This window comes from Cyprinodon tularosa, unplaced genomic scaffold (genome assembly GCF_016077235.1).
Source record: "Cyprinodon tularosa strain WSP-4 unplaced genomic scaffold, ASM1607723v1 ctg291, whole genome shotgun sequence".
Taxonomy (NCBI): domain Eukaryota; kingdom Metazoa; phylum Chordata; class Actinopteri; order Cyprinodontiformes; family Cyprinodontidae; genus Cyprinodon; species Cyprinodon tularosa.
This window is the reverse complement of record NW_024038998.1, coordinates 329,970-347,268: the sequence shown is the minus strand read 5'-3', so window position 1 is coordinate 347,268 and position 17,299 is coordinate 329,970. Positions and strand designations below refer to the sequence as shown.

The 17,299-nt window shown below is 40.9% G+C and overlaps 1 protein-coding gene across 1 annotated transcript in view; it reads left to right on the top strand.

Annotated features, from left to right (window-relative positions):
* invs (inversin) overlaps window positions 1–17,233 on the top strand; it is a 27,971-nt gene extending 10,738 nt beyond the window's left edge. The window contains exons 3-19 of the mRNA XM_038291059.1: window positions 827–926; window positions 2,053–2,219; window positions 3,295–3,468; window positions 5,028–5,195; window positions 5,311–5,491; window positions 6,738–6,847; window positions 7,036–7,207; window positions 7,584–7,739; window positions 9,240–9,361; window positions 10,822–10,929; window positions 11,036–11,142; window positions 11,224–11,433; window positions 11,964–12,145; window positions 13,608–14,115; window positions 14,621–14,772; window positions 16,458–16,544; window positions 16,620–17,233. Of these exons, the coding sequence (XP_038146987.1) occupies window positions 827–926; window positions 2,053–2,219; window positions 3,295–3,468; window positions 5,028–5,195; window positions 5,311–5,491; window positions 6,738–6,847; window positions 7,036–7,207; window positions 7,584–7,739; window positions 9,240–9,361; window positions 10,822–10,929; window positions 11,036–11,142; window positions 11,224–11,433; window positions 11,964–12,145; window positions 13,608–14,115; window positions 14,621–14,772; window positions 16,458–16,544; window positions 16,620–16,735 (2,820 nt within the window). The 3' untranslated portion in view covers window positions 16,736–17,233. The remainder of the gene's footprint in view (window positions 1–826; window positions 927–2,052; window positions 2,220–3,294; window positions 3,469–5,027; window positions 5,196–5,310; window positions 5,492–6,737; window positions 6,848–7,035; window positions 7,208–7,583; window positions 7,740–9,239; window positions 9,362–10,821; window positions 10,930–11,035; window positions 11,143–11,223; window positions 11,434–11,963; window positions 12,146–13,607; window positions 14,116–14,620; window positions 14,773–16,457; window positions 16,545–16,619) is intronic.
* Window positions 17,234–17,299: the final 66 nt, after the last annotated feature.

Here is a 17,299-nt window from a genome sequence, read left to right as displayed (position 1 = left end):
CTATTCCAATTCTAGTGGACTTTTTTTTTTAGATTAATACAAGGACACACAATGACAATGGAAATATTCAATATTCAGTCCAACTCTTGTTTTTTAAGGAAAAATAGCCTTATACCATGATACCACCACCCCTGTGTAAAACTTCAGGCCAATGTCTTTTCTGAAGAACTGCTCTCTTTAATCAGATATAAGGAGAATATAGAAGATTGTTATTTTATGTATATACCTTTTGTGCTGCCTTCTATCCTTCTGCAGACTCTGTTACCTGTTTCTTTGCCTTTTTTGGTTGATATAATGTTTTGAACATTTTTAACCTCTCTGTGAATTAAAGCTGTAGCTAAAGTGTCAGGAAACGACCAACCAGGACACCTGAACTTTGTTTCAAATTGACTAGATTAGCTAGAATTAGTGGTAAATGTGAACCCAGGAAGACCAAACGCTAAAGATAAGATCAACATTGCTCTAACCATGTAGAAGTATTAGTGGAGCATATTATTATTAGTTTGATTAAATTGTTTTGTCACTTAAACCTAGGCTTGATAGAGTTGTATTGCTTTTTAGATCTACTGTAGATTACTCTATTTGTTCAGGCTAAAGAGGAAATGCTAATTAAAACCCACTTCCACTCCAGATGAGCTAAAAAGATGTATGTATCTGCTCTCCAAAGTTTGTCTTAATTCAGGCCATCTTTATAAAGAGCTGGTGATGTTGCTCAGAGCGAGGTGGACGGACATAAAACTGTATAGGCTCATTATATTCCCCATTTAATAAGTGAGCCTGTGTTGCTTTAGGTTGAGTTGTAACCTTCGGCGTGTTTTTGTTGCAGGCTTCAGCGGTGTCCAGCTCAGGATCAGCTTCCCCCGGCTCGCAGGTTCACGCGGCAGCTGTCAATGGGGATAGGAGCGCCCTCGTCAAACTGATCACAGGTCAGAGACGGCTGGCTGGCATTCATCTTGAATCTTCAGTTGCTCCCTCTCCTTATCGCTGCACCCTTTCAGTACATCTACTGGATTTGAGTAAAAAGACTTAAATGTGTTCTCAGTTGCTGCAGCTTCATGCAACTGAGAAATATATAACAGCCCAACATTTAATTACATAATCTGTCTCAATCTGCGATGAACAATATTCCAGAGAGTCACAAATATCAGCGGGAATTTTTCTTTTAGTGTGAACATTTGATACCTCGTTGATTCATCTGATTTGCGTTTTTAGGTTAAAGAACAAACATACGCCCTATTTAAGGAGAGAATAAAGAAACTTTGTGGATGACATTAAGGTCATTTGAAAACATTTTCAAATTTGAAAAACTAAAGCACATAGACTGCAGTCTAGTGATTCAAAATAAATGACAGTGGTTTGCTCAGACTAAACCCAAAACAAGATTCTTTCAGTTAAAATCTCAATTGAATTTGGCAGAATGCACAGTTTTAAATTTGATTTTGTAGAAGAAAAAAAAGGCTAATTCCTGGTATGCCTTTAAAGAAACTAACTACCCTTTCTCTTTATCCTCCTCCAGCTTTGTGAAGCTTTGAATTATTACTTAGTCTGTGTATATAGGAAGGTTTAAATGAGAAGCGGTCTCTCCTATTGCATTTCCTGATTAAAAATGATCAGCACAAACTACCTAACTTAAATGGCTCATCTTGTCTTTGCTATTTTTAGTAGAAAAGATAAGCTCCTGTTTTATATCATACGCCAAGGATTTGGAAAATCATGGATAAATCATTAAACGCTTTAAGATTAACGTAAAATGCAAAGTATAAAGAAATAAAAAACTCTAAATAGTAATAGAATAATTATATGAATTCCTTTAGATGGCCAAAGAAAGCTGTAATAGTCAGAGCAGAGTTTTTTTGTGGATTCAAAATGTACTTTTTTGGAACTAGTAGCCTTTATCTGTATTAGGCAGGGATGAAATGAGCAGAGAGGAAAGGGGAGGACATGCATTAAAGATTCTCAGAGTTAGGAGTTAGCCTCTGCATATGTCTGGATGCTCTATCTCTAAAACAAACTGCATCCCATCTTAACATATCCTCCCAAATCTGTGTGCAGCCGAGCCACAGTTGAGGGACCATGAGGACCAGTTTGGGCGCACCCCTCTGATGTACTGTGTGCTGGCCGACCGACTGGACTGTGCTGAGGTTCTGCTGAAGGCCGGATCCTCGGTCAACAAAACAGACCACAGCCAGAGGAGCGCTCTGCACCTTGCAGCGCAGAAGGTACAGACACACCCTCAAACATTCACCTTTTCACGTCTAAAATGTTTGTTGTAAATTTGGTAAACCATAAGGAATAATAAAAAAAAACATGTCAGTCAAGATGAAAGTGGTGTTAAATCAGCTCTAGTAGGGAACTAGTGCCCCCTAGTGGCTGCAACAATAACCTGAGGGTTTATTGAGTGACATGTATTGATTGAACACAAACACTGCAGCTGTGAGTTTTTAAATCATGCTATCATACTCCCACATGTTAAAATGGACAAGTGGGAGCATCCTTTTTGGGAAGTGATGTGGCAAAAATGTTCACCACCTCTTTTATCACCAAGTAGGGTCTACTTTTAACGCTGGATCATCATATCGTTAGGACGAGAAGAAGAAGAGATGGAAGGTAATAGGTTATTGGTTAGGGTCTCAGCGATTTCAAGTGTGTAGGGGTGTGTGTGTGTATGAGAGTTGGGGGGGGGGGAGGTACAAGTGATTGGAAGCCCTGTCTCTTTGACATCTGATCAATAAGCGGCTGAGACAGCAAGAGAGACCAGGGATTACTGATCTAATTGGACTGAGAATGGAGAGGACAGGATTACACACACACACACCGATCCACCCATACAAACACGCGTGCTCTCTTTCACAGTCCAGATGCATGCTCACACACAAGATAGATCTGTCAGACTGTGGCTTTTGCGATCTCAGAAAGGCAAATATACAAAAAGCGCCCGCATGTGTGCACGGCCTGAGCTCTTCGCTGCAATGCATCACCCAGGGGGCCTGGTAGTTAAAGAGGCCAGGAGTGAGGGTGATAATGATGTGGAGGGGGGGTGACAGGCAGAGACGTGGCCGCTGTTTACTGTTTAACAGCTCATCACAAGCGCTGAGGACCGAGGCAGGGGGACGGGAACGAAGATGGATGACCTGCGGATTGAAGCAGACGCGGCTGAAAAAAAAACAGGGTGCATGGGGCCCCCGGGGTTGGGGGGAGTATGGGTGACACTGCTACTGGTTCATAATATTGAGAAGAATGGCTGATTTCTGAGATTTCTCATCAGCATGGTGTGTTTTGTTGGTGTGTTTGCAGGGAAACATGCGTTTCCTGAAGTTACTCCTGTCCAGACGGGCCAACTGTCTGCAGAAGGATTTGGAGGGAATGACCCCTCTCCACCTGGCCACCCGACACCCATCTCCTAAAGCCCTCGCACTGCTGCTGAAACACATCGGGCCTGGAGAGGTGGACATCCAGGATAAGAATAAGGTTCTAGAAAACACACACAGATATAATAGAAGCTTTTTATAAAGACTATTTTAATTGAATTTTCTGAATAGAATGACATTTTAATAACCAGAAATATTTTTTAGAGCTATTTTCCTTTTATTAGCTTGGATATTATGTTTTATTATAAAAAAAAAATGTATACACCTTAAAGAAGTCAATCCATGCTACATCTTTATGCATTGTTTTATGTTTTTTCTTGATAAAATAAATAAATAAACTGTTGGCTGTTTAAGATGGCAACAGAAATAATAATACATGTTTTATTAAAAAGTTATAGAAAAGGTTTCAGAACCCTGGCATATGGTGCATGGTTTTTGTGCCATAGACCATAACAAAGTAGTCCATAGTTTTAAAGTGTAAAGAAAATAACGAATTTACAATCAAAACTCTGAAAATGTTTTATTTCATTTGTATTCGGCTCCCCTTACTCTGACACCTCTGGATAAAATTCAGTGTAAGCATCCACTTTCCAGAGTAATCATAAATGGGGTCCTCATTTAACCCCATTTTACAGCCAGCTGCTCTGTCAAAGCTTCAGCGGTTGTGGAGAGGTTTATAGCTAGATTAGGTTATAAGATTATATTAGCAACACTGCAAAAACCTCCGGAAAATTTGTCAGAAATTTCTTATTTTAAATGTAAATTGTCTTATTCCATTGGCAGTGTCTCATTTACCTGCTCAAGTCAAGGAACAAGGCAAGGCACATTTATTTGTATAGCACAATTCAGTACAAAGACAAATGCAAAGTGCTTTACATGATTAAAATAAGGTAAGTAAAACACAATCAGAGCAAGAAGAAGAAATAAAATGCACTTATTTGAAGAAAAATTGACTGATTTACATTTTTTTGCTATGAAGTCCTGAACATCTCAAAAAGCACTGATGGAACATTTCTGCCAGAACTCTAAACCTACCAGAACAGAGCAGAAGATGCTTGGACCGACTTGCACCAACCTTTATCCATCACATGAACTCCAAAAAAAAAAAAAAAAAGCATTGAAAAGTTAAGCTGTAATACACTAAAATGTAAAAATCATAACGGTATGAAATACTTTTTCCGCTGTAGTGTCTCAGTTAGAAAACATCCAGTCTAGGCGTCTACCCAATGACCTGAAGAGAGATAACTGACCGGCTCAAGACGGTTTCCTCAAATCGTTGCACACAACAGCAAGCGCTCCAACAATCTGCGGCTTTGTTCTCTATTCTCCTGATAAGACCACAAACACACTGTCTCCTCTGTCTGCAGGAGCTGATGGGTATCTGACATCAGTATTTAGTTTTGTAATAATCCAATATGCATCATCGCGTCAGATGATGGTGGTTTCAGCCCATCTCAAAATAGCCGAGCAGCCGTCATGGAGTTTGTATCTTGGTTAGAATCTCCGCCTCGGCCCTTCAGTGTGAGCTTTGTGTTGTACGTTCCTTTATTTTCCCTGACCGTGTCATAGTGGAGTCATTTTTCTGAAGCTCTCTGTCTCCTAAGACTTCATTCATCCATTCATTCATTCATCTATATATTTTTTATTTCCTGTTTACAGCAAACTGCTCTTCACTGGTCAGCGTTTTATAACCGACCAGAGCACGTCCGCCTTCTCATCAAGCATGATTCCAACATTGGCATCCCGGACAGTGAGGGGAAGATTCCTCTGCACTGGGCTGCTCATAGTCAGGAGGCCAGCGCCACACAAACTGTCCGCTGCATACTGGTAAATGCTAAAGGGCACTTATATGCAGAAATTAACTCGATCTGCACACCGTCTCCCATCAGACTGCATATATTTTTCCTCTTCTTTTTTTTTTTTTGTATTGTTGTGTGTAAAGGAAGCAGCACCCACAGAGTCCCTGCTGAACTGGCAGGACTATGAGGGCCGGACGCCTTTGCACTTTGCTGTTGCCGACGGTAACAAGGCAGTGGTTGAGGTATTAACGTCCTATGAGGGTTGCAATGTCACAGCGTATGATAACCTCTTCAGGACGCCACTGCACTGGGCAGCACTGCTTGGTGAGTAAAAACACAGCCCTATAGGTTCTCTGTTACTGTGGTTTGGACCGACTTATCCCAGCAGCTGTCAGATAAGTGACGATGACAATTTGTGTGGACACTTATGATGCAGTTCCTTCAGAGGAAAATGAGAAAGTAGATTTTAGTGTTCTAGTTTATTGTGAGATTATGGAGAAACCTGTATATTCCTGGCTTGAATCCCAATCAGATCCTTTAAAATGTTACCCTTCTCTCTTTCCTTTCTTCTCTCTTAACTTTTTTCATCCTTGTGCCCTTCCTGTGGTTCTGCATCCCTTCCTTCCTTCTATCATTCCATCCTTTTTCCTTCCTTCTGTCCTTCGTTCATAATTTAAATCCTACCTCCCTTCCTTCTCTTTCCTTCCTCCTTTTACGCTGATCCTTGAATGTCTCCTTTCTTGCTCTGTATCTTTACTTCCTCACACATGCCCCGCTACATTCCTTCTGTTCTTCCTTACTTGTCTAGTTTCTTTCTTTCTTCCTCATGAAGTTCCTTCTTCCCTTCCTTACCTGTGTCCTTTTTCCTTCCCGTCTCCTTCATTTATTTTTTTCTATTATTTCCTCTGTGTTCTACTTCCTCCCTTCTTTAATTATTTTCTTGCTTGTATACATGTTTTTGTGTGTTCTAACTACTTTCTACCTTAGAAACACAAGCCAAAAAGCCATGGTGAACCTTATTATTTTACGTTTTAAACTAAACTTAAAGGCCTGAGCTCTCTGAAAATCCAGCTCAATTCAATAAAAAAATAATTGATAAATTGTGAATGAAAAATGGAATAGATTAACATCTCTTATTAGATGTAATAGTGTCTGGAAAAGTCAAACTTTTAACATGTCATATTTAAGTAGGCTCTCTGAGAATGTTAGTATAAGCTGCTGCTGTTTTTATGTTTCATTGTAATGCAAGGAATTTAAATGTACAAGATTTATGATCACTAAAAGTATATAGTATATGTAAAGTATATATATAGGATTTTTGCACAGGTTATTGCACTGAGATATTGCACAGGGTATTAAATAGTGATTGCACATTACTTTTTGCAGAAGTTATTGCAGTTATAGTACCACATTGTAAAGTCTGATGGGAGCAGGGATGAATGACTTGCGGTAGCGAGAACGCACAAACTTTTTGAATCCCCTCCTGATCGATTTTATTGGATATTTTTGACAGTGTGGTTCATGTCTCTACCCCTCTAACATCATATCTTCCCAATATTAATAAACACAGGACATGCAAAAATTGTCCATCTGCTGTTGGAGAGAAACACATCGGGGACAATTCCTTCAGACAGCCAAGGAGCGACGCCACTGCATTATGGGGCTCAGAGCAACAATGCTGTGAGTTTAACACGGTTTCCTCTAACCTTCTCTAGCTGTAGGGAAGAAAAAGCCTGTGGTATTAAAAACCTGCTGGTGATTTGGGTGCATCTTTATGCTCAAGCTCAGCAAAGAAAAAAAAAGGTTTATGTCAGTGAGTCCAGTGAAGACCATCAATAGATTGCTGCTGTCTTTCTTTGCACTTGCAGGAGACTGTTGGTGTATTTCTGTCTCACCCATCTGTGAAAGATGAACCTGACCTGGAGGGACGGACAGCCTTCATGTGGGCCGCCGGGAAGGGCAGTGATGACGTTATCCGCACAATGCTTGCCCTTGCCACCCGGATCGACATCAATATGGCTGACAAATACGGCGGCACCGGTGAGAAACGCTGGACCGCTTCAAACCAAGCCTTGCATAAGGCCAGCATAGTGCTCAAATCCATTACATACTGTGTTTGTATGATCAAAATGGCTGTATCCCATTGAACAGCAGCCAGGCAGGCAATGTTCATATATATATAAACATCTTCATCAGTCATAGTTATAAGCTGGATTGTACAGCGGTAGAAATGACCGGATCCCAAATCAGTTTTCACTCACATGACTGGATGCTCATTAGATGCCCTCTGTTTAGCTCCAGCCAATGGGAGAGCTGATTTTAAGTCGATAAGTGAAGAAAGAGGGAGAAGAGGAAGGCGTTTAGTATCGATTGCTGGATCTTTAAAGGTGATTTTTGTCTGTTTGTGTTTAATCAGCGCTTCATGCAGCCTCCCTGTCCGGCCATGTGAGCACAGTGAAGCTGCTGCTGGAGAAGGGAGCCACAGTCGACTCACTGGATGTCATGAAGCACACACCACTCTTTCGTGCCTGTGAGATGGGATACAAAGATGTTATCCTCACTCTCATCAAAGGTGACGCCATAGTTCTCCAAAGTCTTTCACTTTTTGATACTTTTTTTATTTTATATGATAGACCTACACTAAGTAGTATGTAATGTATAGTTTTGGATAAACACATGTGCATTTAGCTCTCTCCCCCATAAGCATGCTCTATAACGACATTTGCAGGTCTTTTTTTGGGTTTGTCTCCACTAACAACTTGAAACAGATGTTGTTTTACAAATTTAAGCTTTAGGTCAGTCATCGGATAAAGAATGTCTGCTAATATTGGTTTAGCCCCAACACATGTATATGTGCTGATCTAAACCCTTCTAGCTCTGTCTGTATGTTCAAGGTTGTCATCCTGCTGGAAGGGGAACGTCTGGCTCAATCTCAAGTCTGTTCATCTTTCCATCTAAGGCTACGTTCACACTGCAGCATGAAGTGACCCAAATCCGATTTTTGTGCCAATATGCGACCTGTGTCTGATCTTTTAATGAATAGTCTGAACAAGACAGATCCGATTTTTTCCAATACGACCCAGGCCACTTGGCTATGTGGTCCTGAATCCGATACGAATCTGATCTTTTCAAATGCGTCGTGTGTGAACGGCCAGATCGGATTCATCCGACCTGATCGTCATTAATACCCGACAAAGGTCACTATTCTGCGTCTTGCTACGCAGAAGTGGGAAGAAAACCAAACACCATGGCAGATGATGATGCGGAGAGCAGTATTTATGTTTAACCATATTGAAAAAATGTTGTTTTTATGGTTGGAAAAGACCGCTAGATGCGCGCCGGCACTACCATCCATGTATACTTCCAGAAAAAAAAGAGCATGCTGGCCTTTCACGTCATTGCGTCCTCTTCTGCGCATGCGGGACACTTGCGTTGTATAACTGCAGTTCACACAGGAGATCACATACAAGTCACATATAGTTGGAAAGATGAACGGCAACAAAAAAAAATCGGATTTCGAAAAAAAATCGGAATTGAGCATCAAGGCCTGCAGTGTAAACGTAGCCTAAGTAGCTTCCTCATTCCAGCTGATCCCCACAGCATCATGCTGCATCACTTTTTTTATTGTATAGGAGGGACGATGTTGTTAGTGTGATGTCCACTCCTAAAAAGCATTGGTTTCATCTGAGCAGAGGAAATTCTTCCATCTTTGCTTGTTTCCCATACATGGCTTTTCTACTAATATTTTTTTTTTTTTAACAGACCTTTTGTTTCTTTACAGAATTACTTTATATCCTCTTTTATTTTTTTTCTATTCATACTGATATTAAGCCACACAGTGGGGGATTGATTTGCTTATCAGACAGCCTCTATTTAGAGATATTAGAGTCACGGGGGCTGAATACATATGCATGAACATGTTTGAGTCATTGTGATAAATCCTTTTAAAAACTATGCATCTTTTTTCCACCTTTGTGTTAATCACATCTGTCACTGTTAAAATCGGTTCTTTCAGATATTTTTTTCAATGAACCATTTTGTTCAATGTATTTCCCTAACACACGAAATGCAGGTTCTGCTTGTGTTGACCTGGTCGATGTGGACGGTCATACTGCTCTCCACTGGGCAGCTCTGGGGGGGAACGCTGAGGTCTGCCAGATACTGATGGAGAACGGGATCAGTCCCAACGTACAGGTACAGGTCTAAATAGTTCACCGATTTCAAAAGCTTAAAGTACTTTAGAGTTTTGTGTCACTTTTTCAGTGCACAGCAAGAATTGATTGTATATAAATGGATAATTTCATGAAGGACCGGAGGGTGGTGCATTTGTTGCTACTTTTGACGTGAAAGGGTTTGCACCTTCATTTCATGCATGCATAGGTGAAATTGCTGGAGACCGACAGCAAACATCCCCCGTAATCTTGCATAAAAGGAAATTAAGATACAGTTTACAGGTGGAATTTAAAGTATAATAAATCAGTTAATCTACCTTTATTTTCCCCTTTCTTCTATCTGGGACTGTGTTTAAATTGTAAATGACAAATGTAAAAGAAAGACCGCTTCAGTATGGGGTTATTTGAATGATTCAGTTTATCATTTATAGTACAGCACATTTCAGAGTAATCATATCTACTATTTTCTGTTAAACTGCATGATTTTTTTTCTTTGTTTGTTTTTTTGACTGTGTGTTTTGAAAGTCTGGTTGAAACGTAATGCCTATAAATCTGTTTAACATTACCTGTAGACACCAACTATTCATTCTTGGGCCTCAGAGGCTTTATTAAAGCCTGAATTATTCAAAAATTGCACAATAAAACCTTTTCCTTGAGTTCCTAGTTTTAAAAGGCAGCTACCGTCCAAAACAAAATCTTCAAGATAGCATAAACTATTGTTGATTAAGTCCACATTAAAATCAGCATTATTTCTTCTCAAAATAATTGTGTTTCTTTCAAAGTTTTAGAATCTGAGTAAAACCACGGTAGAGGTTAAATTTGGAGGCTTTTGTCCTCTTTGCAAAGGATATAAAACTGTAAAACTATGTACAATCTATCTTTCTAACTCATGATTCTCCTGCTTTTCTCTGACTTTGTTTTTTGTTTCCTGTGACTCCCTTCTGTCTGTTTCGGAAGTCATGAGTTATTTGTGCGTGAAAAGTCTGCAGCTCATTTATTCTGAATGGAGAAATGTGCATGCTGCCAGGCTGCAAAAATTCAAAGATCGGCAACCAAGCAGCGGCAAACTAGTTAAAGAAGAACTTCTTCTGTGATTAGATTAGGTTCTATAGAGCCACTTCATCTTAACCGTGAGCTGAAACGATACCGTTCTACCTCACATCACCACTCACTGATCAGTGAAGTTTGGTGTGTTTTATACCAGGCAGGAACAGCTTGGTCACAGTAGATGGTTCCTGAGGGGGTGGCTAATAACTGTCCTCCATAAAACAGCAATTATCTGGTGAAAACTTGTTTTTACTTAGATAGGGAGGAGTCTGCCGTTCAGAAAGCAACATTTATGAGGATTACTCAGAAATGCATAAATTCAGATGCTTTGGGTATGATTTAATGATGGAAAGGTATATTTAAGCGTAAAAACATTTGTATTCCATGATATGTGGCCCTTTGAACTAACCTTCCATTTGTTCAATTTGGTTTCAGGATCACGCAGGACGCACTCCGCTGCAGTGTGCCGCATATGGTGGTTACATCACATGCATGGCTGTTCTCATGGAGAACAACGCCGACCCAAATATTCAGGACAAGGAGGTGAAGATTCGCTTGTATATATGTCCTTCAGTCACACTTGTGTCTGAGTCGGGGTCTAAAAGAGGTCAAATAATGTGAGCCTTGTTTGTTCTGTATGGGAGGACAGGGGCGGACTGCGCTCCACTGGTCTTGTAACAACGGGTATCTGGATGCTGTGAAACTGCTCCTGGGCTACAATGCCTTTCCAAACCAAATGGAGCACACAGAGGAGAGGTGAGGAGGCAGGCAAGGGGGAAGGCAGGGGAGGTAAGGAGGCTAGGGAGGGAGTTCTATAACTCTGTTTGCTTTGTGCAGATATACCCCTCTTGACTACGCTTTACTAGGGGGGCACAGTGAGGTCACCCAGTTTATGCTGGAGCACGGCGCTCTGTCTATAGCCGCCATCCAGGACATCGCCGCTGCGACCATCCAGGCTGTCTACAAGGGCTACACCGTCCGTAAGGCCTTCAGGGAGAGAAAGCAGCTCCTAATGCGGCACGAGCAACTGCGCAAAGATGCAGCCAAGTGAGAACAAAGCACACAGAGACACACACACCTGAGATGTTTGATGATGAGGTGTCTTGGGGGGGGGGGTCTTTCAACCTATTTGTCCTTTATTATAGTTTTACTCTTCTTTGTCTGTCCCTGTCATCCATCTCTCTGTCATCTGTAAACACATGCATCTTCCCACTGTCTCTGGCCTGCAGTTTGCTCCTTGCCTGTTATTTGCTCATCCGTTTCTCCTTTGTTCTAACTGATAGATTTTGTTTCAAACAGGGGGATTAAAAATGACATTTATTAATACTTGCTAAGCCAGAAAATATTACAAGATAAGTGAAAATTTTTGTTTTATTTTTTTGTAGTGTAAGAAAATACTGGAAGGAGAGGTGAGCACAAGAGTGAAGCAGGGTTAGCTTATTGTTTGAAGCTCTGGATGGAGTAATAAAAAGAGTTACTGTTAGCATGGCTAAATGTTAAAACTCTCTCTCTAGGTTTACCTGCGGTGGAATCTATGTGGTACGAATTATTCCGTTTTGTTTTGTTTTTTTCTGTAGAAAGAGAGAAGAGGAGCAGCGAAGGAGAGGAGCAGCGCAGCAATCTCAGGACAAACCAAGGGGTTCATTTCAGAGAGCAAAGCAGGCGGAGCTCTTAATGAACATCGTGGAAAATCCAAGCATGAATGATTCCTCTGTGGATTCAAAGAAACAGAGAAAAATCAAAGAGGGGAGACATAAAGGTGCAAACACTTTCAATTGTTTTATTAACAGTGTTGGGCTGTTCTGTAACCTCTTTCTCATCAACATCATCATCTTTATTTGTAGAGAGCTTTAAAACAGCTACAGCTTAAAACAAAGTGCTTAGCATAGCTAAAATAATAAAACACAATAAAATAATAAAATACAGCATAAAAATATGAAATAAGGCATTCATTTTTTAAGCTAAATACACAACATCACAACATCTAAGTCCTGCCAGTGTTAAAAGCCAGTTAATAAAAGAAAGTCTTTAGCCTTGTTATAAAATTCCTCAGGTAAGGAGCCTTCGTAAGGTGCAGCGGGAGGCTATTCCATAAACGAGGAGCAGCGAAAGAGTTTCTCTTTAAAGTAGCTCAGTTGCTCTTACCTTACGCTGAGTTTGTCTGTTACACAAGATTTGTGAAAGAAAACAATCAATGCTGTTTGTGCATTTTACTTTGGGTCTCTGGCAGGCAGGGCAGCAGCAATTAGAGAAAAGCAGACACCTAGTGGAGAAAACACTAACATAGCCCATTCAGCATAAGTGGCTTAAGATAAGAATGAGGTTAGTTTCAGTTGACGAACCTTAGAAAGGAAAAAACAAGTGTTTTAAATGTATACTTAAAATACCGTAATAGAAATATTACGGGTATTGAGAAACGATCTTTAATTCTGCAAATCAAAAATTCAGATTTTTCTTTGTAGCGGCTCTTCAGAAACTTCCTAAATGTTTATATATTATTGCATATAGCCTTTAGGTTACCAGGTAAAATATATTTAAGATTAAGAACATATTTGCCCTCTGCCAGTGCATTTAGGGAGCCGGTTAATGAGTTTATTGCCTATATTGGGATTCTGGGTTGTTTTTGGTTGGTTGGGGGGGTTAGCAGTAAGTAGTCTAAGCAGGAACCTTCAGGTACTATTTATGGACTTATACAGTCCTTCGTATCTACATCACCAAACATATCTTGATGAGATTTACATTAGTCCAAGGTATGTGTTTGAGAGGAAGAAAAAAAAGCAGCATTTGCCAGAAATTCAACGAACAAGCAGGTTTTTCCAGTCTGCTCCTGGTTACCGGCTGAGTTAAGAAATTTCAGCCAGCAGCTGTGTGCTTGTTCTTTTTCCACAGTGGTCAGGTACACCCGTGCTCCTGGCTTCCATAAACCTGCATTTGGGTTATTTTTGTTTTTTTGAGTGTTGAAAATTTTATTTTTGTTTAATTTATTTTTTCTTTGTACAACAAGCTTCAGTGATAACATTTTTAGGAATTTTCATTTTAAAAATTAACAAAAACGTCTCTTTTAATGGAAACTCACTACTTTTTGGTGTCAGAGTTACTTTTTGATTTAAGTAACTAGTGAAGTAACTATTTACTTTTTCAGGTAACTGGCACAAATGAAGAAAACTGGTTTAATACCTTTTATTGGAATTATATGGTTGACTTTTGACTCTGCCTTACAGCCAAGAGGAGCACGTTTCCCAGTAGAAGCATTGCAGCTGAACGACCTGAAGCTTCAGAAGCTGTGAGCAGTAGTTCCCTACAGAGCGTCAGTGTTGAGCCTGAAGTTCAGCAGCACACCAGGCTGAAGAAACTTCTCTCTCCTGCCGCCTCCAAAGAGCCCCCCAGTCTAACACCCACACCTTCCAAAGCTCCCAAAGCCAGGGAGCGGACTCACTCAGTCGCCTCCGCTGCTTCCTCAGACCAAACCCAGGTGAGCTCTGGAGATGGTAGAAAGAAGGACAATGTGCACTCTTCCCCCAACAAGCAAAAGAACCACAAGGAGGCAACCTCAGAGGTCGCTTTCGGAGGCCGAACTCCATCACTAAGGAGCAGCTCATCTTCACATCCCAAAAGGCCACGGAGAAAAACGCAGCCTGGTGTCACACAACCTGGATTAGTGGAGAAGCGTGAGAAGGAGCACCTGAGGAGGAATGAGGCTGCCCGTATCATTCAGCAAGCGTGGCAGAGGTGAGTCGCTGTTCATACATGGACCGGAGCTCTTTAAATTCAATGTGTTCAACTGTGGGATACTGGAGGTTTCATGTGGTGCCCTCATGTGTCTTCTTCCTCTTGTAATAACCCCCCCACCCCCGAAACTAAACTGCTCTGGATGCCTTCAGCGGGAAAGGGGAGAGAGTCAAACCAGGGAGGCTATAATCTAAAACTTTTATAAAAGTCTAACAAGAGGCTAAAAGTTCAGCAGCGCTGCTCTAATAGCTGCCAGCAGCTCCTTTCTCCCTCTGAAGCTCGCTGTGTTTCTCTCAGAGCATGCCAGTCCTCAGCAGGAGGCCCTCTGTTTCTCTGCAACTTTCACATTCGGATTGTCTACATGCTGCTTATTAAGTGCGCTGAATAAACTGTTTACCTTGTTTAAGCTTTCTGAGCATCAGCGTGGGGGACTTGCCTGCGTTTGGGTCTTTGAACACCGTCCTGAGATGTTTTTTTATTTTTTTTTGGGGTGGGGGTGTTTCAGGTTTCGTGCACGCAAGAGGAGGGAGGGGAGAGGCTGTGAAGAAGCTGGGCCAAGCAAGTCGAACCAGATCCACAATAGGAAAAGAGTGGAAAACAGAACTGCGCTCGGTAAACCTGCACCGAGTAAGAGCTCTGTGCTGCAGAGCATCTATGGTAAGAGAGCAAGGATACTATTTTTTTTCCCAGTGCATTTAATAATATTTTATAAAAATTTCAACTTACATTCACCAAATTGAGTGATTTTTTTTTTTTTATTTGGAGTGATATATTCACGAGAACATGAGAAAAACGTTATTTCTAAACAAATCTGGAAAGTGTGGGAAGCATTCACAAATTAACACAGCAGACAGGTTTAATGCAGCCTTGGCTGGAAAACTGCTCTGCTCTATCAGATAAACATTGGAAAGGTTCAACCTACCAAAACTAACAGGCTGGGAGCGCTTTAATCAGACAAGCCACTAGAAGGCTCAGTGCATCTCCGGAGGAGCTGCAGAGAACCAGAGCTCAGGTGATGGAATCTGCTGAAGGGACAGTATATATAACCAGAAAACTATCTACTAGTTCTTATTAGTGTGTCTCATTAAACTAAAAAACTATTGAAGGCTCATGAAATAGTGTGTATCTAGTTTTTAATGGAATTGTTTTGTTCCCTAATAGACTCTTAAAATCCTTAAATGTTATGTTTAGATTTTTGTGAGATAATTTAAACACAGCGGCTGTTTGAATGATCCAACATTGCTGGTTTTATGTCATTGTCGTCACTGCATTTGCACAAACATGTTCTCTGGAAAGAAAAACATGTTTTTAAAATTGATAAAGCAGTTAGCAGCAGTCCTGTGAAGTCCAACCTGGGGATTGGGATGAAAAGCTCTCAGGTGTAAAGCAGCAGTGTTCATATCTGGACTCTATCAGCCGGGTCCTTCTGCCGTGGTTTCGCTCCCTCAGACGGGCCCGACCTTCACCACACATCACTAGGTGATGATAGGAGGACAGGCAGAAACGCACACAAGCCTGCGTGCTCTCCCTTCACCCTCAGAAGGATCCTCGGTCCGGCTGCACCCCCTCCCCTTCCTCTCTCCGTCTCTCCTTCTCCCTACCTGACAGTTCCTGGCACTGTGAAAAGTTCAGAGCTGTCACAGGGAATGTCAAACGACTGCGTAGGGCTTTCCGCCCAACACACACACTTCACTATGTTACACACACAGGGCGGATTTTCTCACTCCGTCCTTTTTTTATTTCCAAGAAGCAGAAGAATGTTTGACACACTATGCTGCTCCCTTCAACCATTTGACCCGTTTTCTTTTTTGCCCCCTCAGGATTTTGTGGCACTAGTGGCTTTTACTCATTAGTGTCTATACTAGAGCATTACAAACATGCAGTAAATGGCTCAGGTTGGAAATCGAACCTGTATCAGCTGCTTTGAAGTCAGCAGCGTCTGATCTTCCACTGAGCCAAGCATTACGAACATATCCAGAATTTCTAAAACATTTCTCACTGTTCTGCAGAAATCAACATCAGCTCATAATTTATATTTGACCACTATATTATTCCAATTCAAATTGTGCAAAATAATTCAAAGCCTGTCAAACTATCTTTCATTTCGTGATTTTCCTCAAAGTTTGCAACCAGCACTAATGTGAAAAAGACTAACTGAGGCAAAGAATAAACTGGTTTACAAAAGTATCTATCTATATACTTTCAAGACAAGTGGACTTATTTGTAGAAGTTAGTGGAACATGATTCATGCAGCCTCATCTTATTGCATTTAGAAATGATGTAAAAATAAACAAAACCTGCCTCCAATGTCATCTAAATGTCCTTTATGTCGCCTCATTTAGGCAGCTCTGTGGCACGGAGAGGACGCACCTTTCAGAGCTCTAAGACTCCCCTCCCGCATGACGTTCCCCTACGCGCACGGAGTCAGCGTAAGTCCCTGCATCCTGCCACAAGACTCTTTACACTAGCAGGTTCTTAACGTTGACCTTCTGCTTGTGTTTCAGTGGGCGGTTTAAACTTGGTGCACCTGACTGATGCCTTGAGTCAAGCCAAGCTGTACTCCTACCACCTGAGGCCACAGAGTGCAGGACAGGGTACGAGAGGCCGAGGGAAACACTAAGCACAGCCTCTCAGTATAAACTACCGGTTCTTTAAAAAAACTGTTTTATTGAGATTTTTGTGCTATAGACTACCACATCATTTTGAAGTAAAAAAAAACAAACAAAAATATGTACTTTTGTAATCAGCTGCTAGTATTTTTGGTCTCTTTATTTTTTACAAAATAGTTTAAGCGTAATCAGATTGTATGGAGAATTTCACATATATAAACAGCTGAACTTTGACTGGGACCTTCTTACACATCAATATGCTTTGATATAAACCCTCCTTCATAGCTCTGTACGTTAATTTAGTTTGAACCTCTGCACCAGTCATACACGAATAGACAACAATGTAGGTACCCTTCGTTTAATGAAAGAAAAACCAACAAAGGTCACAGAAATAAACTGAGTCTGACAAAAGTCAGAAAAAATAAGATATTTATTTCCAACCATGCTTCATCGAAATAAGTTTAAAATATAAATTCATGAAACAGGCCTGAAAAAAGATGGTAGTCCCAGAAAATGTGACCAAAGGAACATATTAAATCAAGGTTTGTCTACTAATTAGCACCACAGGTGTCTAC